This window comes from Lepisosteus oculatus, chromosome 9, assembly GCF_040954835.1.
Source record: "Lepisosteus oculatus isolate fLepOcu1 chromosome 9, fLepOcu1.hap2, whole genome shotgun sequence".
NCBI classification, from domain to species: domain Eukaryota; kingdom Metazoa; phylum Chordata; class Actinopteri; order Semionotiformes; family Lepisosteidae; genus Lepisosteus; species Lepisosteus oculatus.
In genome coordinates this window covers 42,989,291-43,017,108 of record NC_090704.1, presented here as the reverse complement: position 1 = coordinate 43,017,108, position 27,818 = coordinate 42,989,291, and the positions used below count along the sequence as shown (strand labels likewise).

Sequence of the window (27,818 nt, the reverse complement as noted above, 5' to 3'; positions counted from 1 at the left end):
TCCATACCAGAGTTATGCCTACTTGGAATATAAAAACATTATCACCCTTCTTCTGTGCTGCTTTAACCCAATAATCTGTGCTCCTCAGAGCCAGCATGACAGACACTCAGTGCTGAAGTAAGTAAATTGGTTCCAATTTGTGTCTTTAATCGTCGTAGTGTCCACTTTTGATTTGATCACTTTCTTTTATGTGCTTCAACAAAGCTAACCAGGTTACCTTGCTGTATTTCATGGCGGCCCTGCAATATTTTTGAATTCTGTGAGTTTTTCTGTTCTTGGATCAAAATATGACAGCAAAGATGTTTCAATTCAGATGAGTGGTTTGAGCTTCCTGCATTCACTGCCTCAGTAGAAAATGTGAAAAAGCAACAAACACAATCAAGCACACATAGGGGAAAAGGCGAGCAGGGGAAAGAGGAAACTTTACCGCACATGATAACAAAGAGGAAGACAAAAAAACACGCTCAAGGAAGTGAAGAGTTTCCAAAGCATTTGGTTCAATATCGCTGTTTTTAAAAATGATCCATCAAACAGATTATGGTCTTTCGTCAAAATATGGTGAACCAACCATCTGGATATCAGATGTTATCTATTTAAATGCAGGGAAATACACAGATAAACAAATTCAAGCCAGAGATCTAAACAAGCCCCTTCTGAGATGGACTGGCTGAGAAAGCAAAGCGTTTTTTATAGAGGCACATTAGAAACTGTTTATATGCTGGCTACATCACTGCAGCCACTAGGTGCTAATAGACTTGGTAAACTACATTGTGTTGTGGGAATGTTAATTGGGGGTACTTAAATTTTATTGTTTTAAACTCCAGGGGGGTCAACCACAAAAGAAAGTGTTTACAAACCTTTAAAAGCTTAAAACATATGATTAGAGCCCAATTATTTTAAGAGTCTAATTAAATTTTTACAGTTCCGACTTTGTGCGGTGTGCAGTAATCTGAAACGCAACTTTGGGTTTTGTGTTTTTCTGTTTTCACATACATCAAAAGGTCATTTTGAGTAGCGCAACAGTAGTAACAGTTGGGTTCTTGAAGTTGTGTTTTGTGTTGAGTGATACATTTGAGTATTTCAGTTTGTTGCCTGCGAAGGGTTTTGCAAGATTTCTCCAGATGTCTCCAGTTCTGCTGATTGTACTGTGAAAATGGCTCCAGTCGCCTTGATCTTTCTTGAAGCCAATACAGTGCAAGAGCAGTTCAAAACACACAAGGGCTCTTTCATTGCAGAGATGGTAAACAGTCATCAAAATAAAACTAGATGTCAAATTATCTTCATGCAATACTTCAAGCTGATGTTGAATCACTTCTAAAAAGAATATCAGGTACATCAGAGATGACCAATCCTAGTCCTGGAGAGCCAGGTTTTATAAGTCGCTCTCAAGCCATCATATTCTAAACACTTTCAGTTTAACCACTGAAGAGGGAATTTATTCAATTAAGTAGTTTAGAGATAATTCAAATGAAAACATCGACGCACTGTATCTCCTAAGGACCTCAGCTGGGCATCCTTGTCTTGAATGAATCAATTAATGTACTAAATTGATCAAAGAGTAAATGTATACAGGTTTTTATGATTTAAAGGTAACATAAGACCTAGTGGAAATGTGTCTTCTGGCCAGGCCATTATTGCAAATGATAAATTGTGCTTAATTGAAATATCTGGTGAAGTAAATCATTGTTATTATCTAAACATGCTGGAGAAATGTCTTACTTCATAAGGGCAGCATTACATAATGAACACAGTAAAGTGATTTTAAACTGCAGGGTGCTGGCTTCATAGGACAGGATCCCTGTGGCATTTCTCTGCATATACAGTAGTTGAGTAACCACCAGCCCCAACAAAGTCTGTGAGTGTTTTTTGCTGGTTAGACGAGTGAGGAGCAAAGATCCCTATTTTGCCAACAGCAGTTCAAAACACAAAACGGGTGTTTCATTCAAGGTCCAAAAAAGTGAGTTTCAAAGGTTTAACAGTTAGATCAAGAAGTGCTCCTGTTTTCTTCTGGTTTTCATCTAATTTGTTTGTCATCTGAGCTTAAAGTTACATAACTGCACCAATAATTGACTTATTGCTTCCTTTTCAATTGTTTTCAGCTCTTAACAGGTGACATAAGTTCAGACAGGTGTTCCATAAACTGACTAACTCAGGTGTAACAGAAACCAGATGAGACCTGGAGTAGGAACCAATGGTTTTAGACAATGTGGGAACTGGAATCCACCATCTTGGTTTGTGTCCTGTGAAACATGTCTACATAACAGGAAGCATGCTGGAAGTTATGTTACTCCTTGTCTTACATGTGTATTCATTCCTTTCTTGAAGGACAAATGTTATAAAGTAACAATTAGTGTCACGGTTTCTCATGTGAAGAAACAGTACACTCTATCTGCACTTTCTTTAATAATGCATATACTCTATGATTGTATTTGTTGTGTTTAGAATATGATTTATTGTTTAAATTACGGAAGGTTTTTCTTATAAAGCAGGGTGTTTGATGGATAAAACAACCCAAGTGGGTTATTTAGCATATTGTACAAATTTAACATAAACTCATTTGATATATTTTCCCCTTTAAACTTGATATCCTGTTTTTTATAGATTCTTTTTAAAATGTAAATCTTTTTCACAGGTAGTGATTTCAGGTTCTCCGAGTTCTATTTTATATTTCTAGTTTGGTTTTTCTACCTACAAGTAACATTCTGCTGTTGTTGACTAATATGTCTAACTTGTTGACTAATATTATCTAAATATTTTTTAAAATTTTCTTGCTGCTACAACATTTGCTAATCTTCATATTGTAGTGTAATCTGTGAACATCACTAGATTACTTACTATACCAAAAGCTAGGTCAATTATATACATTGGAACGAGCAGTGGTACAAATACAGATCCTTGTGGCACTCCAATGATTATTTCATACATGGTTTAACGTTTATTTTTAAACTTAATTTTATTTTTACCCTCTGTTTCCTATCATTTAACCAGTTCTAAATCCAGATACTTACATTTCCATCATGGCCATATAAGGTTTTATAAGGAACTTTATCAAAAGCCTTCTTAAAATCTAATTATACAGTATCATATCTCTCCTGTTTCTATCTATTACTGCTGTTGTTTGTTCAAAGCACTCTGATAAGTTTGTTTAGCAAGACCTACCTCTTTTGAATCCATGCTGACTGTCACTATGACTCTGCTGAAGGGGCATTTATATAAGATAAGATAAGAAAAGGCATCAGTTTATTAGCCATATACAATTTCTTTCATTAGGAATTTCTTTTTTGCAAACCCCAGCTTGCTTTCCATGAGACACACAGACAGGGAGAGAAGCTCGGGGTCAGAGCGCAGGGTCAGGCATTGTACAGCACCCCTGGAGCAGATGGGGTAAAGGGCTTTGCTCAGGAGCCCAACGGAGTAGGATTCCTCTGCCAGCTGTGGGATTTAAACCAGAAACCTTCCAGCCACAGACACAGATCCTTAGCCACCTGTTTATATATACTGTATAGCTAGGCACAGCAGGGGGCTAGCTATTTTTGTGGAAAACCACGCCCAATATGTACTGTACAATATAATACAATCCTTAGGTTCTAGAAAACTATACTGCAAAACAACTCTAAACAACTTTGTTTATTAAACAATGTTAAATTGATTACTGCAGTGCCAGGTATGATTGGTTATCTACAGCAGATACAGTACACTGTATCACAGCATAGTGCAATGTAAGAGCACTTTTTCAATAAAAAGTAGGAGAAGTATAAAGGTTAATAGTTTGCCCGGAGAGGAATGCTGTGAGGAGTCTGTCATTTTCTTAGGCAATAATTTACTTTTTATAGACCTGCAAGTAACCTCTTAAAAGGCATAAGCATACATGTTTAAATTATATTACTTGGAAAAAAATGACAAAGAAAAAAAAAACTAAGATGGAAAAGCAAGACGAAAGCCAAGCGGTCAGGTCTCGTTTCGGCCAGAATAAAGTAGCTGTTTCCCCTCTAACTGCTCTGGTAAATTAATGTTACTTTGGTACTTCATGAGATTGACACAAGAGTTTATGAAACCCTCCAAGTGTGGCTTAGCAGAGGCTTACTCACTGCAGCCTCAGAGATCAAAATGTCTTAAATGAGCAGAGATAAGCTGCTTTAAGTACAGTAGTGGATACATGGGAGTTTTTTATTTTCTCCTTTTCCCCATTAGATGCTGCCTCATTCAAACAGAGTTTAGACAGACACTTCAATCTTCAACTGGGGAAGGGGATTCTGGAATAGATGTGGAGTAGACTTGTACCATGTGTGATGCACATTTTATCGTTGCACTGCATCCCAAAAAAGAAAGGGATGGCCAAAGGCTCTTGAACAAAAGCTTGTGGGTTTTCCAGCAAAGGTTTGGGAGGGATGACAGCAGCCAAGTTCAATTTGCCCCAGTTGTCCAAAATCATAATCATTCCTGACGTCACTTCCACAATTTAAAAAATACAACTATTACTTCTATATTAAACCCTTTTTGCTTTGCATTCATCCCCCCTCCACCCCATCTCCACTTTTGCAGCTCCCCCTTCGTTAACTCCTCACTCTTCATGAGGGTCCGGCCTTCCTTGTCCTACAGCCAGGGTGCTGCCCCTCAACCAGCCAAAATTACTAAGCCCTGTGAACTTTCAATAAGCTGCATTTTTGGGTGCTATTTTGCCCCGTGCACATTGTTTTTTGGCAACATAGAACTGGGCCACCCAATATTTTTCAGACTGTATCCATCTGAACCAGAACAGGCCATTTCTCATTCTGCACTCAATAATAAGCAACTCTATTCCTTTACAAGATCAGTAATGAATTATCTAGCTACCTGTGCTCACATGGACCAGAAATGACGTAGTATCAGCAACAGGTGATGTGGCAAATAAAGCAAATAAACCATGTGTAGCAACATTGATATGATTCCCACTTAATCCCTACAATATTATGTGTCACAGAACACTGTAAAACAAGGTGGCACTGTAATAAATGAACCTCTAATACTAATATATTTTTCCAGGTCGCATCAATGAAGTAGTATCTTGTTTATTGCAATGAAAATCAAACATTTAAGTTTCGCCCGTGTTTACTAAACTTTGAACGTAGTGCACACAACACCCGGATGAGAAAACAAAAACAAAGTGCAATATCTGTTCTTCCACCCAGAAATCATAACTATACAGTTTAATTGGAGATTTTGAATGCAGGGGTCATTCTAGGTTTAATTATGTGCGTTTTCCTGCTGAACCATATGGCATTCTCATCGTAGAATGAAAAAAAATCTCCGCTTCCTGTCAATGGAGTGTGTGTGAAAGGAACAGTATGAGCTGGAGTGTCAATTATCCTGCTGGCAGCAAAGGATAACGAACTCCAGAAACAAGGGTCTGGCACTTCTATGCAAAACACCAGACAGAGAGCAGAGGGGTAGGTTCCCTGAGAAACAGAGAAGCAGACACAGGCCACTGAAATCTGCCGGAATATGAACAGATGAGTATGACAGGTAAAATAGGGATGTGCTATACACTGATTAAGGAAAGGTTTACTGTATATCACCCCTGTAATTCCAATATCAGTACAAATGAAGCACACTTCATTTCTAATTGAGGTCATATGAATAGATCTGAAGTCCACACGTATTCAAGACCTGTTTCATACTTATTCCTGTTTGTACTCTTATTAATCATGAGCAATCGTTTAGCTACAGTATACACATCCATTCAGATGTCTGCTGTGGTACTGCAGTGTAACTAAGGGACCTGTGTCCCACACACACAAAAATACAAAACTTGCTTTCTTAAAGACAACAAACTTTATTAACTGCCTTATAAAAACTATAAGGATTATAGTTAGCATTCAAATGCACATAGTGAAAGTCTTTTTCAACTTTAAGTACTCAACTAGTCATCAATAAACATCAATAATATTTAATTACCTACTATTATAATATATTCTGAATACAACTCATTCACTTATTCAAGGTGACTGAGAAACCTCCAAACATTTTTTGGTAAAACTATAACCACAGTCGTGAACAAGTTAGCTGAGTTTTTTTTCAGTTCAAAGTGGTTGTGGTTTGATAGCTGGTCACTTCATACTGTACATCTCACACACAAAATAAATGCATCCCAAATACTTCTATCGGCAAACTACTTTAATCTGATGACAATACGCAGAGCAAAGCTAACAAAACCAAAATCTGAGAACAGTCTTAAAAACAGACGTTCTTATAATTCATAATTCACCGTTACTATTTTGATTCAAGGAAATAGAAGTCTGGAGCTATGTAAACATTAGAAAACTCTCTGACTCTTGCAGGTGGCTGGTCTAAGATTAAACAAAAGAATATAAAAAATAAAAGATTCAGGTCTCAAAAAAGAAAATATATTATTGCTTTTATTATGATATCCAAACTATTGTAGCTTGTGTTGGTAGTTATCCTTATAATAAGAGCCAGTTCATTACAGACACCACTAGCTACCAATGAGCCACAAGAAAACCTTGTATGGTTTATTACTCTAACAACAGAAATGCTTTAGTGGAACCTAAATGAGCCGAAAGGGAATTTCCCTCTCAGTCTAAACAGAACAACAAACAAATGCAAAGCTGTGCTGGTTAACATTAGTTTCGAAAAGACACGAAGATCCTGGAGCCTCCATTTTCAATTGGCTCCTTTTTTAATATTACACTGTTGAACCGGTTGACAGGACCATTAGACTGAGGACCACACAATCAGATGGAGAACATTGAAACTGATGAGAAAGCTGTTTTCTTTCTACTGTACAGTAGAATGCTGGACAATCTGTACCATCCAAGCCACATCCTGAAAACTACCTGGCTTCACTGCATTTAGATCCAACATGGAAGCACCAGTTGACATCATTAGATCACAAATGTTCATGCCACCAAAGTTTGGGTAAGGCGTGGGATCAAAGGGATTTCTTTTAACATCTCCACTTTTTTGTACTTCTCCTCTTACCTGTCCCCCTCCCCAGTGTAGCTTCAGCTTTGACTGTCTGTGCTATTGTAGGAGAGGAAAAGAATGTGCACATGTAAACTCCTCCAAAACCCAAACTGGCTGATTCACAGCTACAGTAGCTGAGGATGTGCTGGTTAACTCCAGCTCGCTCAGGCCTGTAAAGCCCCTAAGGAAAAGCTATTTTTGTAGGAACTGCTTACTTTCCATAAAAGATAAGTGGATGATCACACAGACATTGTAAGATACTTTTTTAAGACGGTAACCTCACCAAACCTGTTTTTCTTACCATGCCTGATTTGTAGAACTTGTAAGACAGACACAACTGAGAAATTCAGAATGAAAAGAAAACGAGCATGGAGGAATAGAAAGTTCTCAAAAAAACATCCATTCTGGTCCACATGAACATTTTCCAACTTCAAATACTGAGCTCCTTGACTGCACTACAACTCCTGAAGAGAAATTTCAATAAAACCTACCCTGAAATCATATACAGTAGTTCTGTCTTTCATCCTGAAGCTTGTGAATTTTAGTGGGGCTTTTTTATTGGGAACAAAGTCTCTCGGTTTTCTTGGAATATTACAGTTTTACTTTGTCTTGCACTGTCAACGTGTACCCCCACACCAATATGCTCATACAAAGGAATTTTTTTCTGAAACCTTCCTGTTGAGATGCAATAAAAGAAAACAGAAACAGGTCAAACTCCTATTTGGAACCTAATAGGTAATTCTTTTCACTTTACAAATATTTTCTAGAGAAGGTGTTAAACAGCTTATATTACATTGTTTTTCTTTCCTTTTTTAGAATGTACTTTATTTTACCAGGCATGCTCTTTAAATCTGTATACTAAAGAATATGCAGCATTTTGTTTTTCTCAGTGCATTTGTTTAAAGGTACTAATTAAAGCTCGTTGCTCAGTCCATTCTCTTGTTTCTGTAATACAGACACTGTTTCATCTAAACCCTTTCACTGCCAAAATTTCTAAAAATAGTATCAAATTGCAGATCTTTATAATACATTTTCTGTGGAAACATTCACTTTGCTGTCTCCCTCAGTGATCTTAAGCAGCTGGTTTCGCAGAATTCTCCCAAATAATTATTTCTCAAAATAACGTGAGACACACCATTCTAGTTTAACTAGTTCACATCATTGCAAAGGCTACCCCTCCTCCCCGTCTTTCCTCCATGTCAGTTTTTAAATATTGCAAACAAGTCACCTCTCAGTATGACAGGATCTTGCCTTCTTAAATGTAAACTCATAACCATACAGCAAGAGCTCATAAGACTTCTCTTTAATTTCCCCCAGCAATGATGGGAAAAGAATCCCCTTAAGTCTTCCCTGTCCTACATATCCCCAGGACAACCTGCAGTTTTACATAAGACAGCCCTACGAAGGAAAAACAGGCTGCATGTTAGATCAAGCCTATCAGCTCACTGTCATGTTTAAATGTAATCTATACATACACCTTTGCACTCTTTGATTACGAAATAAAATCCTGTGTATCTCGATTTAAGTCATTTCTATAAATATAATGCATTCAGCAAAATCGCCTAACTCCTAGAGCTTCTGATATGGGATTTGAAAAAGTCTAACAAAACAATACACTTTTAAGTTGATACAGAAACTACTTAACACCAACAAAAAGATCTGGATAGATTATGTAAATCTGAATGCTCAGGCTCTGACCACATTACAATTTGCTAAACAAACTCTCATTTGATTCTGACTTCTTTTGCTGCCAATCCTCTTGTTGGTACACTCAGACATTAAAACATTTCTTGGAAAGTCTCTTGATTAACCGTGTTACCTAGTTTCAGGAACACATGCTGTCATGTAATAAGTGGCAATTTCATTTTTACACTGAGCCATGTCAAAGTTGATGTCCCACTAAGTCTAAGCAGTAATCATATCTAACAAATATTATGCAGAATATTTAGGGTAGCACAATCAACTGCTTTTGTTTTATTGTTTTAAAAATATCCAGTGCTTGTAAAGGCATTTCTGTCTCCTAAAACACTGCCAAATGTTGACAAATTAAACTTCTCTATTGCTGAGATAATGCTGAGCTAACTACTGTAGCTCTGCAGCCAAGTAACCCTTTTCTAGTAGGAAGTTGTTATCTCTCGGGTGGGCAACTGATGAAATGAAGCTATCTGCAGGACACGGCAAAGCAGGCATTCATATATAAACCTTACATCTGGAATTCTTTCTGCATTTTCATTATTTTGTTTCTAAGGACCTTAACAAAGGTAGCCAAGACTAAACTCTGCACAAAAGTAGGCTTACTGACAAGGACATTTGATATTAGAGGAAAAAAGGAAATCAGCCTTAACAAGACCTAAACTCTTTAAAAAAGGAAAAACGAGATGTCATAAAAAGCAAGATATTCAGTGCATGTTCAAAGTAGAATCTTTTGGATGTACTTTTATTTCATAAAAATAATTATGGGTTGATCAAAAACTGTACTCAGTAACTAATACCGATGTGCAGACTGGTATAAAATAAAGAACCCTTTAAATCTGTGAGGGAGAGATTTGTTAATTTGCCAGCAGCCATATCATTCTGCAACTCACAACTGGCAACCCACCGAAGCTCAGCAGGTGTGAGCCTGGTCGGTGCCTGAATGGGAGACCTCCTGGGAAAAACTAAGGTTGCTGCTGGGAGAGGTGTTACTGGTATACTAATGCCCCAGTATAGTGACGGGGACACTTTACATTAAACAGGCACCTTCCTTTGGATCAGATGTAAAATCAAGGTCCTGACTCTATGTGGTCATTAAAAATCCCAGGGTGTTTCTAGAAAAGAGTAGGGGTGTAACCCCTTACCAGTCATGGCCTCCCAATAATCCCCCTCTGTGAATTGGCTTCATTACTCTGCTCTCCTCCCCACTGATAGCTGATGTGTGGTGAGCGTTCTGGCACACTGGCGCACTATGGCTGCCTTCGCATCATCCAGGTGGATGTTGCACATTGGTGGTGGTGGAGGGGAGTCCCCATTACCTGTGGAGTGTCCAGAAAAGTGCTATATACTGTATGTGTAAGCAATTATTAATTAGTATTATTATTTTTCGAGTGTCAGGTGATTTAGTTGTATGGATTTGACAGAAATGTCTGTATAATGCAGAACAATATGATCACATTGTATATGAAATGTATATTTACAATATTTTACATACAACCCTATACATGAAACCATGCCTTTTGTATATCTAAGTTCCTTTGGAAAGGATCCCCCACACACACTTAGTTTCCATAGCAATAGTTTGCGAGATGGGGGTGACCCTCTCAATTCTGTTGTCTGTTGGCAGGGGGGAAGCCATCAGCACAACAGCCCAGAACCCTGAAATTCGAGTTGTATGGAATATCACTCAAAAAGCATCAGGGGCCACACGGTCTGCTCAGTGATCAACCAACCCAAAGTGATCGATGGGCCTACCTCCTGTGTCCTGCCCATTTCCTGAGCAAATGAAAGAATCAAGTGCTTCTGTCTCTACATTGAAGGGTTTTCAGAACACACTGAACTGATTACCTGGAGCTGTCTGTGTGTTTTTCAATTCAAGATGAAGAAAGGTGACACTTTCTACAAAAGGTTTACCTGACTGCACTGTACTATGAATACATACAAGATGGGGGTATGTTATGATAAGTTTGAGATGCTTATGATAAGATAAGGATGTGGTTAATGGCACTTTCTCTCATTGTATACCAGAACAATGATTCATCTTTATCAGCTGTTATCTAAGTACGTTGAAATATAATGAATTTAGTGATGCTACTGCACTTGAGGAAAAATATTGTGGAATTTTAATATCAAAGTCTCTTTTATTCACACTGCAAATAGCACCTTACATGATATGCGTCTTGGAGTTTTTGTTGTCTTTAAAGCTAAATCTTTTAAAGAGTACTGTGTCTTAAAATATGATACACAGTTGGAGTGGGATAAGAGAGGTTAGAGAAGAAAGTTGCTTCATAGAGCAATAGTTATTAACATACCAGGTAAGAAAACAGATTTGGGTGACAGTAGATTTACATCAGAAGGTCTTTTTCGAAACAGTTTTAGATTAGGCTGCTGAAAATGTGATGATGGTTTAGTGTATGTTCTCTGCTGGGGGTCGGAGAGGGGAGACAAGAGATTCTGCTCCCATTGTTTGAAAAACAGGTATGGTGCAAAATACAAGTTTTGCAAGATATAACAGTAATTAACCTTTTTACAAGAACATCTAATTACCTGGATAGAGTCTGTTTTTTGCACATCATTGTTCCATGCATGCATGTGTCGTACTTTTAAAGCAACAAGCTCAGATCATTCCTTCTCTTAAAGGTCATCAGAAATACAATAAGAGATAAAATAACGACAGCTGGGAAATTCTGAGTGGGAAGAGCCATTCCTGATTGAAAAGCGAGTTACTCTTTTTATACACACTGTAGTAAAAGGTAACAAAGAGTGGAAACACAAATAAAACTGGATAACCTGAGACCAATGTGACAGTTCTCAGAAGTCCTGTATCCAAGTCAGAGGAAATACAAGTGGACATTATATATTCACTGCAAGAAAAAGGATCTACCTCTACGTTAAAAAGTCGTTCATACATTTTCAGTAGCTGAAAGTCAGTAGATTCCTACTTGCAATGTGTGTAGCCAAGTCTGTTGCATTACCCCCTTAAAACCGCTTCGAAGAAGAGTTTTGTTTTGTGCCCAGGAAATGCAGACACTCATGAAACCTACGTGCAGAATAGAGGTTGTGTCAATAGCTCGGCCTCATTTCTCTTAATGGAGTTTATTTACAGTTCAACTGACAATGAATTTCACTGAACAGGAACCTTTTTTTTATATTTCCTTTGTAGGATTTTTCCACATTCTCTAGCAGTGGTTCTGAGATGCTTACACTGTAGCAACACCCTTAGAAAATGAGACAGTATCAGGCTACTGAAGTCTTAAGATAACAAATCTTCTAATTTCTATAATGTCAGAAAATTAATTTGGCCTTTTGTGTTGCTTGTGTTAGGACGCTTTACCGTGTTTACAGGAAACTCTATTGATGTCTCTGTGATTGATCAGAAAAACTCACCAAACAACTCTGTCACGCAGTTACAATAAATGACAGATAGGATCAGAAAATGCAAAACATTCTTTACATTCTTGGTCATGAAAAAAGTCAAACTTTGTCTTCTTTGGTATCTTTAGTAAATGAAGCTTGAAACTGGAACAATGTTGCAACCTCCTCCGGGTCTTCTCTGCCTTGGAACAAATCCATCCTGAACATATACCAAAGTATTTTTGAACAATGTCAAAAAGAAATATTTGTACATATTGCTGCACACACACGGCAAAACCCAAACAAAAATGGATACTTAATATAAATGAAATTCACACTATCCTATTTATGCATTTTATGTTGTAATAATATTATCCCCACTATTTACATTAGGATATTTTAACTCTCAGTTAAGGCAGGAGCTACAGTATAACTAGAGATTAGAGAATTATAAATGTGTCACCAATTCATAATTGTAGGCCAATCAGTTTAATTTTTGTTACCAGTAAAGTTAAGGAAGAGATGGTTAAAACAGAATAATATATACAAAGCAATGGCACTTCAGCTCACACTGATTTCAAAAGTGATTAACATATCAGAATTCCTTGAGCAGGCAACAAAGACAGTTCATGTGTAGGTTTCCAGAAAGCCTTTGAAATGATCCCACTTAAAATGTTAATTGTCAAATTAAAAGGCATAGGAATAGTAATATATGCACATTGATCGAGAACTGGTTAACTAACCAGCAATAATGTGTCACAACCTCTAATTTAGCAGATGTAAGCAGTGGTGTGCTGCAGGGATTCTTTTTGCTGGTTGTTTTTCCCAATCTATATCAACTATTTAGATTCTCTTATTGCTAGTAAAGTAGTTAAATTTGCAAATGTTCCAAAAAAAAAGCAGGAGGGAGTGGCAAACACAGAAACAGAATCAAAGGAATCACAATAACCTTTGTATAGGACCAACATAAAATCATGTACTGGACAGACACTTAGCCAATGAAATGTGATAAGTGCAAACTGATCAATAGCAATTCAAGTCTACAGCAGTCATGCTCAAGATTAACAACACACTAGTGAGACTTCATTTAGCATATTATGTTCTCTAAATATACAAAACAGAATATACATCAGTTTTGGTCACCTTACCACAAAACAAATATTATTCTTTGAAATAATACAGAGAAGAATTATTCCTGGTTCAGAGAATTGTCATATATGACGTGATTCAGAAAGCTTAATCTCTTCAGTCAAGAACAAAGGAAATTTGCACCTTGTTTATAGGATCCTTAGTGGTAGAAACAGGGTTAATCCAGGAAACATTCTCAGACTCAGCAGGGGATCAAGGGTGGTGCGTCACAATATAAACCTAAAGGTCAGGGAATATAAAACCTTTCTGTACAGAGCTGCGTGTCTCTAGAACTGATTTCTCATCCAGGTTGTCAGGGCTAAAATTCCAGGCTTCTTCAGGAACCAGCTTGATTACATTTTAGATTTCACTTAATCTAAAAATGTGAAAAAAACACAAATCAAATTCCACCAGAGGAAGAGCTGCGTGTATACTACCTGAGACATGCAGCAAATGGTGTCTAAGCTCCCCATGCCCCTACTGCTCCCTAATGCCAGTGGTCCGATTCCAGGTAGACAGGAAGGGCACAGGGGTTCTGAATGGAATGTGCACCTGGCATGGATCCAGCAGGTCACTGCTTTCATTCTAGCTTCGGGGATTGTGAGGATTACAACCTCAGTTAGCTGCAGTCATACCTCTGTCCCCTGAATGACTGAACCCTGCGACAGATGAATCCAGCCCCTGCGGGGGGTGTAACTGACACCGTGCAAGCTCAGAGCTGGAGACATGCAGGGACAAACAGGGAGCAAGGGCACTCAGGTAGTGTTTGTTTACAGACTGTTGTACCAGCAAAAAGGTTGGAAAATGCATTCAGGGAAACACTCTGGCATTACCATTACAATAAAAACGACCACCCCCACCTGTGCCCGTTCCAATCACAAGCCCTGCCATCACCACCACCGCCCTTGAGGAGGTGTCAATGTTTAACTTGCAGACCCACCAGCTACTCAAAATCACTCTCCACTGCTCTCCTACGCGACAGGTAGTCTTGTGCATCCAAGAAACCAGAACATCCCTCCAACCTAGTGCTGAGAAAACTAAGGGGCACCAGGTAAGGAACTCTACCTCTGTCCGTCTCCAAGGCTTTGTTTAGAGGCATGGTTCTTTAATGAGTACGCCTGCCTATTACAGTTCAAGTTCGCCTCACATGCACCCTCTAAAAAGGAAAGAGAAATGGTTTGTCTAATGGTGATTAGGTGCAACTGGGTTTTGCTAACCAGTCCAGTATTACTATAAGCCAGCTTGTTTTTAAATAGATATCCACTGGTTTAGGAGGAGTGACCATCCCAGAGTAGAGCAATCGGTCACATTTCAGGTGAACGGTTCAGGCACAATAGCTCCTGTAGGTTTGTTCAGACTGTATCAATTGAATCCACAGCATCGTGTTTTTGTTTGTATTGTTATTATTTGATAGAATACACATTTAGCATGTTGAACAATCAGAAAATAAAGGAGGTTTAACATTTAAAAATCTGTATTTTAATGCATTAAAACACTATTTAATTAAAGGTACTTCAAACTCTTGATGTCAGTAAATGTACAATATGTGGCCAGCTGAACTGTCTAAAGTATGCCTTATAAACTTCTGTATGGTTTCATTTGCTTAAACACAACTCAACTTCTAAGTCTGTTAAGTAAATCAATTTTGCCACAATTAAAATCATATTTCCTTTTAACCCCTTCTGTGGCAAATTACAGGCAGAATCTCCAGGCAGTGTGTTGGATGAATTTCAGATTCTAAATAGAGGTTATATACTTCTAGGCTAGAAATTACTTCCACAAACACAGCCAAGGCTTTGCCATCAGTGTCGTTTGTAGTGGGCAATGTTGAGAACTTTGCGGTTTACAAGGAGAAGTTAGCAAACCACTTGGTTCAGCTAAGGACCCAAAATAGGGATATCTTGACTCACTTGTTGATGGTTTTAACACTGACAGGTTAGGTTTTCCATTATGAAACAAAAAGACACCCTAATCACACTTTGGCACAAAGAAAACTCTGTCCCACACTAATCTGTGAAAACAGAAACACTGATGAGTTTACCAGAAAAAGTTTCTTTCAGAAGGCAGTATTTTTCACGATTGCTAGAGTTTACTGTATTAATGATGGATTATAGATGCTGATCACTCTAAAAACAAAAATGACCATTCAGACCTTTGCTTGCAGTCAGGAGTTTCAACATAGAGGACCTCCTTGTGCCATACAGTAGGTTGAATGTTTATTTATGTTAACAGTTTAACCTATGAAAAACTACGGACAGGAAAAAAAAATACATTCTTGTAATTTAAAGTATTTCAGCCTCGTAAACTTAATTCAGCCCCATCTCTGTATCTGTTGTGTTCTTTGGCAGGATGCATGAGGATGCACACATCATTTGCTATATACTCTCTAGCCTGTTGGTCAGTACCTGGGTTTGTGAATGAAGTGGAGTACCATGGGTTAACCACCCGGAGGTTCCACCAACAAAATCCCAAGCCTACTTCGTACATTGTTAGATGTGTTACTGCATCATATATTCTAGGATCAAGACCCTCCTGGACCTCTTACCAGCTACGAAAAGGTCTTTCTCCAAACAGCATGTTCAAACGGTCATGACAAGACACCTTACATTGTGCTTGCTATTTTGTAGCATTTAGTAGTTCAGGTGGGTAGCTGCATCAGCATGCGTAGGCTGCAAAGGAACAAGTAATAGGTTTATTCCATGCTGAAAAAAAGAAAAAAGAGAACATGTTTTGGCCATGGAGCCTTCTTCAGGAGAAACGTTGTGTTCTCTTTCTTCTTTTTTTCAGCATGGAATAAACCTATTACTTGTTCATTTTGTAGCATTGCCTACATTGCTGGGGGATCCCCCAATGATGGGGGACCTATCCCTCATCCTCAAGACCCGTTTGCTGTTGTGTTCCCATTTCAGCATTATTCAGTAATTAAACAACAGGGTATTTCCTTTTTTTCACAAAACCACTGCACAGAGACGTTCAAGCATCTAATAAGTAAAACACATACTGTACAAGTACTGAATTTTGTGTATGAATAGATCTGCTTCCAAAACAATACAATGTACTGTCACACAATTTATACCTAGAGCACAAGAATGTTTAACGCTGGCCGGTGAAGAAAATAACTAAGGGCATGAAAAACTAAATAAAAACCAAGGGCAGGATTTTTATTTAAGTTGTACACCTTTAAATGTCGTCTATAACACTACTATAACATTAGAGATTCACAAACCCACCACAGCAGATTTGATTAACCAAGTTTTTCAGCAGCAGTGTGGAGCAGTTGTTAAGTCCTTGTCCTACTGTGCATATATATAAGTTGAAACGAATAATGGCAAATTCTTAAGAAAAGTTATACAGGACAGCAAAAGCTGACTAATGTGAAGAGATAAGCACTTACAGGACAAACTCTGAACCTGTGATAGTTCTGTGTGGAGAAGCAAGGACAGTCTTGCTATACGTCTAGACTGCAACAGGAGAAATATGAGACACCTCTATTATCGTTCTTGCTGATTCAGGTTTTACCTAACCTGTATGAGTGCTCACTGACTGACATTTGAAAACTAAAATAAAAATATGAATTTCACACCTGGAAAGTTATGTTTTAATTGACCACATCAAAGGCAAACACACCAGTGCACCACTCTGTGTGTCACTACTGTAGATCGAGCAGATAACATACTGTTGAATAAATAAACGTGTTTTGACTTTTCAAACACCGTGCCATAAAAAAATACTGGTCCTGTATGGGATACAGTTCAAAGGCGACCACAATTACACAAATGTTTTCTGTATTGTGCATACAAAGAAGATTAATTTCTGATTCTCCTGTAAGATTTAATCACTTTTTTCTTTTTGATTCCCTGGGGTGACAAATCATTTTTTCTTTTCGCTTGGTAAAGCAGTTTTTATTGTCATATTCCTTGTTACACAACTCTTCAAACTGTATATTTACTGTGGTGGTTCTACAACACAGACCTTGTAAATCTTTAAGTATATAGAAGCTATGCTTTAATTTTCTATTTGTACTCAAATTAGTGGTAGAAGAAATTGCATTTTTTAGAAAAAACCATGCCGTGGTGGATTGTATTTCCACTTTGCGGCGTGACACGTTCTTGCTCAGAATAACACGAAGGAATTACTTGTTTTCAAGCCACAGACAAACTGTAATGTCTCTATTACAACGTTCTATAACAGCTGTTTTACAGCATTTGAACAAGCAGCATTCCACACGATCACAATGGTTCTGGTAAAATATTAGCCCCGTTAAAATCGGGAAACGCACTGTAAACTCAGCCACGGTAAGTGCAGAAGATGAAGGTCATTGAAAAAATGGCTGCAGGCTATGAATGGGTCCACTGCTCAACTGCTAATTAAACTGCACTACATGCAGAAGCATTGCAGAAAGATATTTGCATTCAGTGGAATAAAACACATTTCACAGGCCCTTCAACATTAACAAAACTTTGTTCCTGAAATGTGCATATTGTGTTCTTGTGCTCAAAATACAACAACCAAGTTTGGATCAGGACTAATGTACTGTATACATCCACTAACTATATTATTGGTACAGAACTGCTGCATTAAAAAGTTATTTTGAATTTGACCAGCAGTGGAATCGGAACAAAAGCTCTTATGTCAAAACGTTTATTCTGGTGAAATTCTGTCCAAGCCCTTATTCGGTAAATAGCCTGTGCTGCAGTGTTGGATCACAGTAGGTCAGGGATGTACTGTATGATGGGGCAAATCAATACAGACTGAAAGGTGCTGTCTGTTGCTTCACACAGAAAACCCCTCCTCCCAGGTCAGGCACAAGTGAGTTTGTACACTGTTGCCTTTTGACATTTGGTTTAATCTACAAATGTAGTGTTCTGTATACTGGTTACATTCAAGCCCAAATACTATTACGACAGAGGAGGTGTGGGGTTAGTCCATCTCTGAGTTGTAGCAGGTAAGGTATTTCTCCCAGATTCACTGTATCACTTCCTGCAGGATTGACTGTGCTGTCAAAACCCTTGTGCTTAAGACTGGTGAACCATTTTTTGGAGTTTCTAAAATGAAGCAAAGTATCTTCAAAGTATCAACCTAAAGCACATAAACACACTTGAAAATTAAAAGCACTGTACTGTACTTAATTGGATAATTGTGTACACAAAATGACAAATTAGATTTAAGCAATTTCATGGTGGCTGTTTTATTTTACACTTCTCTTTTGAATATAACAAGGTAGAAGTCAATTCCTTGTTCTTCCTTGTTCTTCACCCTGTCAGACACAGTGATGTAATTCAGTGCTTGAACCAGTCATTAAACTCCATCAGAGGCCAGGAGCAGCAGTGAAACTGGTAAGGCAAGTCAGCCATGTTAATTTTGTCACGAGAGTAAGCTAAAGGAAAAACTGAAAGTCCTAACCTTACACTAGTCTGCTCTCATGGTAATTACACTAATTCTGATGCGTAGAAACCGTTTTACAGCTTCTGCTTTGTTGTGTATCTGTCAGTGACACCATTTTCACTCAGCCTGTATGCTAACAGACACATTCAATGCCCCCAGAAAACTCCAGAAAAGATTCATACATCAAATTGCTTTAGTTCCTTTTATTTAATTATTTTGTAAAGCTGGGCACATGAGACACATAAATCAATTTTACCATACACTATCAATTTTAGGGCCCAAAATTAAAGAGCTATTCTTTTATTACACAAGCCTTCCTTGTGTGATGTACAGTGACCTCCTTATTGCTGAACTGTATGTACAGCAAGCCATATTATGGTCCAACCACAAGACTAGTCTCAGATATTTAGCTGATACTAGGAACTAGAGCTTTTTCAGTCTCACCACAAAAGATCTGCAATAAAAAACTGTTTAGCAACTCCTCAAAAACAGATTCTTACAATGTCACTTCACAGTGCAGAATGTTATACTGTATCTTAGTCAAAGCAACTATAATCAATTTAACTTTACTTTTACAGACATGGCATCATCAAATCAGGATTTCAATAATCAGACAGTCATAAATTAATGAGAAGTTATCTCCAATGTGCCAGCTGTGAGACAGCAGGTCTCAAGTATTGAGCCAATGAAATATCTTCAATTCATAAGAAGTAACTATTTTCTCAGTAGCAGAAACTGTTCTGACTCTACCTGGAGTCACTGCAATGTGACAGCGATTAGTATGCATGACTCTGGGTGAAAAAAGAAGAATTTTGGAAAAGTAAAATAGCAGTTTGCAAACTCCAGCACAGAACTTAAACACTGCATTAAATTCTATGTTTAGAGGCACAAGCACATTCATAAAATTAAACTCCAATACCCATTACTGTGAATAAAAGGTGTAGGTGCATCTGATGTTACACTTTCATTTCCAAAAAATGGAATGGTATGCTCCTTCACTTTCATTTTCAGTTCATGTCTCCAAATCTAAACTGATAAAAGCTCCTATTTGGTAATGGTAAATGTAAAACATCTTCACATGTAAGCAACATTCACAATTGGGTTAACATTGCCTTAAAAATAAGATTATATTAAGTCCTGGTGAAGGTTTGCACTACATTTCTATTATAGAGAAGTAAACTATAAATAATTTGAGATGTTTTAAGTTCCTGGTATTAAAACATCCTCTTGCAATTTACAGTGCTAGCTGCTCTTATCATCAATCTTATCATCAAAGAGCCAGCCATAATAGTTTTGTCATATCAATATTACCATTTTAAAACAAAACATTAGATTGTAAATAAAGCATTCAAACTTATTTGAACTGTAAATACTATATCTAACACAAAATGTATTATACTATTATTGCTATTATATACTATATAAATTAGTATGCTATAATTATTACTCAAACTGTGGTATAGAATCAAAACCCCATTGTATAAGAAATAGGAGAGAACATCAGAAAGATTACAAACAAGAAGTCCACTGGGTTGACTTTAACAATGAGAATTTGAATATATGTACTGTATCTAACAATAAGGATTGTGAGAAAACAATAAATAAAGTAAAATGTCTTTTTTGAACAGTTGTTTGGGACAATTCATTTAGATAAATGTAAAGAAGGTAGATTAATACTAGAATTCAAACCTTGTCTTTCGAGCCACTTAATTTACTGTATAAAACCTGTTCTTTATTTTGACTGGCAGAACAAAAATGAACTAAACTGATTAATTCCTTTGTATTTGTTTGGAATCTTTACTCCATTTTCCCAGTTCTGCGCTGGCTTTTGTGTTAATACAAAATCTCCCTTAGAAATTTCAACAAATAATTCCAGCTGTAAGTTGAAAAGTCCAAGAAAGAGAAAGTATCTATTTTCCATTGTCTGCTCTGTAAAAAAAAAAAGAAGAAAAATAACATGAGCTCAATATTTAAACTTCAGCACGCATGGAATAAATGCTTCATAAACATGAAACAACAGTGAACACGAAAACAAGTTTTATCATCCTGGTTCCAGTATTATTAATGCTGTCATTAGCAGCTCAATCAGCGTCATCACAGTCTTTATACTGTAAATAAGACTCATATCCTGCATCTGCTCATACAGTAGGTAACTGAACAAAAAGCAAGCCTAGACTTCCATTTTCAGGTGTTCTATATTCTTGTACATTTGTTTTTATGTTTGGCTACCAGAATAAGCATCTTCATCCATAAAGGAAGCTGAGTTAATGAGGACACATCAATTCAGTCAGGGACACTGTGGTGATTCACAGCAGATTTATTTTTGAGGGTACAATTTTCAAGACATTTGAAAGTTTCCCTCTGTCCGTAACTTCCTCTACTATTATCAGATGATGAAAGAGTTCCAGTTTCCAAATTATCTTTTCTATAAAGTCCAAGTCTAAGTAGTTGCACTTCCTTTGACTGGAAAGCTGACAATGTCCTTCCCAGAGAATTACTGTATGTGCTCGACTCCACAGCTGAAATGGCTGAGCTTTCTTCTTCTGGATAAGACAACGGCTGAACTTTGCTAAAGCACCTCACCGTCTGCAGCTGTGTAATCTGTGTAAACAGCACCACAGCCCTCTCCAGGGTTATTCTGTTCAAATACATTTTTCAGAAATGTTCTCAAGGGCTGTAAAACACTGTGGAAAACAATAAAGCTTGGTGGTGCTGACTATTCAGATTTTCAGAAGACACTGGTAAATGAAGGCAAGAAGAAAAGCCCCATTCCAGCTGTCTTATCAGGAGTGAAAACTCTTCGCAAAACTCAGATAAGATTTCTAGAACTTAAACCCCCCCTTCCCTTCGACACCATATCTGGCTCATGTCCTTAGTTTCAGACATACACTACTCTATTTCAGTAAACACACTAATCGCTGGCGTAGCCCAGTCCCAGTATTGGCAGGTCTTTTAAAGTTCTGTCAAGACCAAATCCAGTAACATTCCAATGGGAAGTGATCATTCCAACTGTGATTTTAAGAGCTATGAGTAGACTAGTGCAGAACTTTATTATGGGCTGTTGTTGGGGCTTTCTGCTTCCCCCTGTCTCAGTTTATCCCCTTTCCTTCTTACATCACCATCCTTGATCTTGGTTGTGTTTAACACATTCTCTAATATGTGTATAAGCAACACACCCATTGTGTTCTTCAGTACCTTCAGTGTTCTGGCTGGGATGCAGAGTCACCAATTAGCAAGAGCAAATATGGAAAATTCACCCCTCCCATCCACTTTAACACGGAGCGCAAAGACGCCAAGGAAAAGCAAAGCATGCCAGGCATTATTTTTCACTGATGTGATCACCCGTGTTTACAAGATGTTTAAAAAAAAAAGAAAAGAAAAATTTCTCAGAATTCCTTAGTGTAAGGAAGACCTATGATGTAACTGTCTTTGAATTTTCTTTCTGCTGGAAACACTTAATCATGGGCTCAATTAGAAAACTTAACACTGAAACAGGTTGACAAAGAAAAAAAAACAGTTCTTTAGTTTTTGATTCTGTGTCCATTGTTCAGCCTTAACTCTTCCAGAGGCAGTTGAATCACAAAGTTTGCAGTACCTAGAGGTTATCTCCTTGGTGGTTTAAGCTTTTCTCAGTTCATCAACGTGGATTGCTTTGTGCAAATGCTATCCAGAAAGACAAGCCTGTCACTGGGAACAATTCATTCTAGGTATCAAAACTGAAAGTACGTGTTCCAACACGAAAGGTTCTTTCCAGCCTTTGCTTAAATACTTTACACGTGAAATGTTAAAATCTATTGTGTTATGTTTGATAATGTTATAATATGTGAATCATGTGTAATAATTTACAAATCCAAAACGTCCAAATCCAGAACTAAACGTCTGTAACATTAGTGTTGGAACCAGATGTAAATTGATTATACCCAGCTCCTTCATCAAACGTGTTAGCTATGATCTTCTCACTCAGGTAAGAATACAGAAATTTGATACTATCAGAAAAATAGGAAACCTTGATAGCATCTCACAAAATACTGTATTGTGCTGACGGTTTGCTTAATCTCAAGCAAAGTGAAACCAAATCATAGCAACTGTCTCAGGTTTAAAGGACAACACCAGATCTTAGATGGCAAAGCAGTGGAAAATAATTGCAGTATGCAACTATTGGGCATCACTATAGCAGTGTCTCAGCAGAGAATTTGTGCATGATAATTCCAAGTTGCTAAGAACATTTCAAAGGAGTGCCATGGCAATCTGTTGCGATTGGGTTTTTGTCTCCAGGCAACTGCCTCATTACGATAAACTGTATTGACACAACACACAGAAGGGAACAGAAAAATTATAAATGGTAAACATTCCCCGATATCTATCTTAAAATAGATCAAGGAGCAAGCAAAGTGTATCAGCAGACCAAAAAGGTGCACACGCAGCAAAAATGACATTTTCAACCACTATGGAAAATAAATGAAAATGCTTTCTGCTATTTCCCCAGTTAATCTGAGCAGCCTCACATTTCTGACCTGTAAAATAGATTAATTCATCTTTTCATCTGGAGGGCATAACAAAGACTCTGATTTGTCAGATAATAATTTTCAAAACCTTTAAAAACATGCACTTCTTCAGAATATATCTAAATATAGGCGACTAAATGTAGCAAACACTGTCTAGGTTCTATCAGCTTCAAAAGCAATATCTCTGCAGAAAAAGTAGCAGAAAAAGTAGTTTTATATAAGACAGTGTTCCACCTCTTTCATTTTGTAAATGAATTGAAAAGATTCAATTAATAATACAGGATATACACCAGAAACAATACAGAATTTAGCAGTATGATGATTTACACACAATACACTTACATACAGATATAATGCATTAATTTAAAACATGTCCAGGTGATTGTCTGGTGGTGTGTTTCATGATGTACTGTAATGGAAGACAAATTCAATCAAATTGTTCAGACACGGGTGTAATGCTTTGGGTACACAGAGAACACAAGAATGCACTAAAATCTGAACATCATGGAAGTAACATGCTCCACTTCAGTCAGGCCTCATTAGGTCTGGCTAAGCAGGTAGCTTACACTAACACATCTTGAAAAGTAAAGAGAAAAACCATCAACGGTGTAGGCACATTTTAGGAAGGATGTGTTTTTTTTAATTCATATAGGCAGAATGACTACACTTTTGTGCCAGAAAATGACCCAAATATTTTCTTCCATAGTACACTGGGCTGTATTTTCCACTTCCCATTCCTGAGCCCAGCTGGATATAACCCTCCTATTTGAGTTAAGACACACGCAAAGCGAGGTCAAGTGTCACAGAGGAGTAAAATAAATACATGAAGCAGAAGTAATATGTCTAGTGTAATTATAAGCACCCATTTTTGACCCCACTATGCTAAACAAGCATTCCTTATCATTACAGGAGTGTGGAAAATAATGTGGAACGCATCCACAGGCAAGTCAGGAGATCTGTGTCGAGCAGTCTGTACCCTGGCGAAGTGCTGAGTTCTTAGGTCACAGCCTGTGTGTTCCTCCTCATCAGCAAGGCCTGAAAATGTTTTGCAAGTGCTGTGTTTGTTTTCCAAGTCTCTGATTCATTCACCAAGGAGTTGTCGCATGGAAGATAGAGGAGCAGGTTGCACAATGGATGGGCAGAAGTCCAAATCTGTGTTGCCGTCTGTGAGTATCTCCATCTTTGGGTGCAAACACAAAGGACGGAGATTCATAAAACAGGAGCTTGCTGTAGCCAACTTGAAACATGAGGATAAAAAGGAAAAAAAATGGGTCTGGATTTAGATTGCCTAGTTTACACTAGGACCAGCCTTGTCATTAATCCTCAGCATGACATCACAATCATTTAGTTCAAAAGAACTGGAGCACTGAAGGGAGAAGTGGGTAGACGTGCAGCTAAATGGTTTGGGTTTGGCAGACTAAGAGGTGCAAGTTCACAGGTTTACACAGCCTCAGTCTGAGTGCAGAATTTAGCTTTGGATGAGGAACCGTTTCAACGGGTGAGATCTGTGAGATCTGTGTGAAGCATCTAGTTGAATCCTTGCAAAAAGACTATTTGGAAAACTGCTTCAAACTGCCGTGCACATTCCCTAAAGAGTTCCAACTTCCACAAAGAAATGCTTAAACATCGAAGTATATTTTTTTGCCAAAGGCTTAAATTGCTGTTGCAATTCTATTTTTTATTGCAGACCCAAGTATCTTAATGTCATCCCATGGAAATATAAAATGCTCTTAGGGATTTTAGAACTAGTTTGTTAACAGACTTCAAACTACAGTTTGGAAAACAATTCCTTCTAAGAATCTTTTTTTAATAAAAAGGACTCAGTTTCCTCTATAAAGTTTCTCTGTCTTCGGTTGTAACCTTTCAATCATCAATTTGTACGAACTGAGAAGACGTGAGTTTTGATCAAGTTAGCAGATTCTTCTTCTTCTTCTTCTTCTTCTTCTTCTTCTTTTTCACAGCCTTAGTCCCAGACTGTCCTGGGGTCAGCTGCTTTGGTTGCTCTTCTCCACTTGTCTCTGTCGAGCACATCTTCCTCACTCAAATCTGAAATGGCCAGCTGTGGTCCTTTGAGAGCTACAAAACATAGGAATTTTCATTGAAAATACTCTCTGGACTACTTAATAACCTGCATAAGTTATCAAAATGAAACCACTGCACGTCTCTGAAGAAGGACAAGTAATGTTATCTAGGCTTCCTTGTTGCACATCTTCAGCTCAGCCAAATGTGCATTTGCTACTGACATGCTCTCCTTCCATGTCCTGTCCTTGTCTCTTGGCTCTGCCGTCACTGGCAGCTGTGTGAAGAGGTTCTCAAGGCCAGCTTGCAGGTGTCCATGACAGGAGCCGCCTGCTCTGCTCCTTACTGGAAGGGAGCAGCTTTCGTAAAAATATTTGTCAACGCCTTATGAAGCTGCTTTGTGAGGCTGCCCTGAACATGGCCCTCTGGGAGTCAACTGTGTTGCTGAAGACATCATACAGCAGCAGAGGGCTGCAGGCACTGAGCTCCCAGCAACTAGACCAAAGCTCACAGTCCGACCTAAATCCTAATGTATTTTTCCAACGACAATAATAACAAATCCTTGCATTTCTACAGCATTTTACACATGGGGGTAACTTTGTCCTCCATTACGGTGCAGCCCACTACTGGGGTGATGCATCAGCAGCCTCACTGCACAACTATACAACATAAATGTTTTGAAGTCACAAATATGCCAACACATTTTATCAACATCTGCTATTATAATCAAATTATAATCAAATAATTCAGTCACTACTATCAAAACACCCACTTAATGCCAGTATTAATTTGGATGAAATACATCCAGCAATCAATTATGTACTTCAGTCTTCCCTAGGAGCCTTGAATTTGAATGTATATCTACAGGATAATTTAAATAACAATCTTCTTAGGAATATGGATATTATGACAGGTTTTCCAATTCATTGCCCTCTTATGAGTGCTGCTTCCAACATTCTTAAAATCAACATCATTTCAGGGAAAAACTTAAGCATCACCTGCTGGCAATGCACGTATAGAATAAGAAAACACAAGCCTGAAAATGTTCTCTTCTTTAATTTCTTGCAGGATTCATAGACTCAGACTATTTTAAGAAGAACAGCATTTGGAGCACTAAGGCTTCCTGGGCAGTTCTGGATAAGATGAACGCCGAGGTGGCTCTGTATACTACTATACTAAACCCAGAGGCCACCACGCACTTCAGTAAGAAGATGGAGAAAGGATGGGAGTGCAAGAAGAGGCGCTATGTGCAAAAGGATGGCAACTGCAATGTTGTCTTCCGAAGCCTTCCTGGGCAGTGGGGTCTCTACGTGACTGACATCTTCACCACTCTCGTGGAAATCCGATGGCGCATCATGTTCCTGATCTTTTCACTCTCCTACATTTTATCCTGGCTCTTTTTTGGCATTTCGTTCTGGCTGATCGCCATACAGCACGGAGACACGCAGGATCTAGAGAACAGCCCATGCGTTGACAACGTCCGCAGCTTCACAGCAGCGTTCCTCTTCTCGCTGGAGACCCAGACCACCATTGGCTACGGCTTCCGAGGCATGACAGAGGAGTGCATGGTGGCCATCATCCTCGTGACAGTGCAGGATGTCCTCAGCTGCTTCATCGACACCTTCATAATCGGGATAGCTGTGGCCAAGATGGCTTCTGCTCGGAAGAGGGCGCAGACTGTTGGCTTCAGCGATTCTGCCGTGATCAACATGAGGGATGGGCAGCTATGTCTCATGTGGCGCATTGGGGATTTCCGCCAGAACCACATGGTAGAAGGTACTGCAAGGGCCCAGATAATCCGTCACACAGTGCACCCATCTGGCAAAGTAAGTGTATCCTACAGGGATCTCGACCTTTGCCACAATGAAATCATCCTGGCCACACCAACATTGATAATTCACAAGATTGGGCCGAGCAGTCCCCTCTACAGGCTGAACATGCAGGATCTGCAGACAGAAAACTTTGAGCTGGTGGTCACCTTTACCTATACTGGGGACTCCACAGGCATCTTACATCAGACTCGCACCTCCTACACACCTGCAGAGATCCGCTGGGGCCACAATTTCTGCAACATGCTGAGAGTGAAGGAGAAATACTACAAGGTGGACTACTCTCTTTTCCACCAAACCACTAAAGCGAACACTCCGGAGATCAGCTCAGAGGAAAATGAACTCAAAAAGCAAAGACAGTCAGTTCCACAGCAAAGCTCGGTGCATGATCCCACATCTAGTGCCAGCACTGTGGTTCTCAGAAATCAGCCACATGAGGAGAATATGAACCCATTACTAATAAACAACCACCTTCCAAACAGCAATATACAGCAGGCAGATCAGGAAGACCAGCTGTAGCCAAGCAACCTTGGCACAGACTTACAAGTATCTTGCAGATTAAGTCTTTGCGTGGTTCTCCAACTTTATTTCCTCCATGGGAAACCAGCAATTATCCAAAAATACATAGCGTTAGTCTATGAAGTACAGTACATATGACTGTAGATGAATGACTGTAATAGAAATGTCTTTTAATGTAGCCCTATAAGGAGCAAATCTGATTAAATTTGCAGATGCAAATTTGAGCCTGTAGAAGAACAAATTAAATTCTCATTTAGGGATGATTATATAGAACAACTAAACATAGAGGATATCATTATGTTCATGAAGCATACTGCTGATGAGAGATGAATTTGGCAATGGTCTTGCATCTTAAGAAGCCACTGTTGAACAATCTCCATATTAAGACTTCAGAAGCAAAATAAATGGTGAATTAGACAACTAT

At 38.3% G+C, this 27,818-nt stretch overlaps 1 protein-coding gene across 3 annotated transcripts; it reads left to right on the top strand.

Annotated features, from left to right (window-relative positions):
* kcnj16a (potassium inwardly rectifying channel subfamily J member 16a) lies at window positions 1-27,814 on the top strand. 3 transcript variants are annotated; one of them, XM_015355935.2, is made up of 3 exons: window positions 14,067-14,188; window positions 23,937-24,193; window positions 26,115-27,814. In XM_015355935.2, exon 3 carries the CDS (start codon window positions 26,189-26,191, stop codon window positions 27,392-27,394), a length of 1,206 nt encoding a protein of 401 aa, XP_015211421.1. In that variant the 5' UTR covers window positions 14,067-14,188; window positions 23,937-24,193; window positions 26,115-26,188; the 3' UTR covers window positions 27,395-27,814. The 3 variants fall into 3 exon arrangements, with proteins under 3 accessions (XP_015211422.1, XP_015211421.1, XP_006635497.1); XM_015355936.2 differs by lacking the exons at window positions 14,067-14,188; window positions 23,937-24,193 and adding an exon at window positions 1-117; XM_006635434.3 differs by lacking the exon at window positions 23,937-24,193.
* The last annotated feature ends 4 nt before the right edge of the window (window positions 27,815-27,818 follow it).

Excerpts from the sequence above, each read along its gene's own strand:
- kcnj16a (XM_015355936.2), top strand. The coding sequence starts at position 26,189 with ATGAACGCCGAGGTGGCTCTGTATACTACTATACTAAACCCAGAGGCC.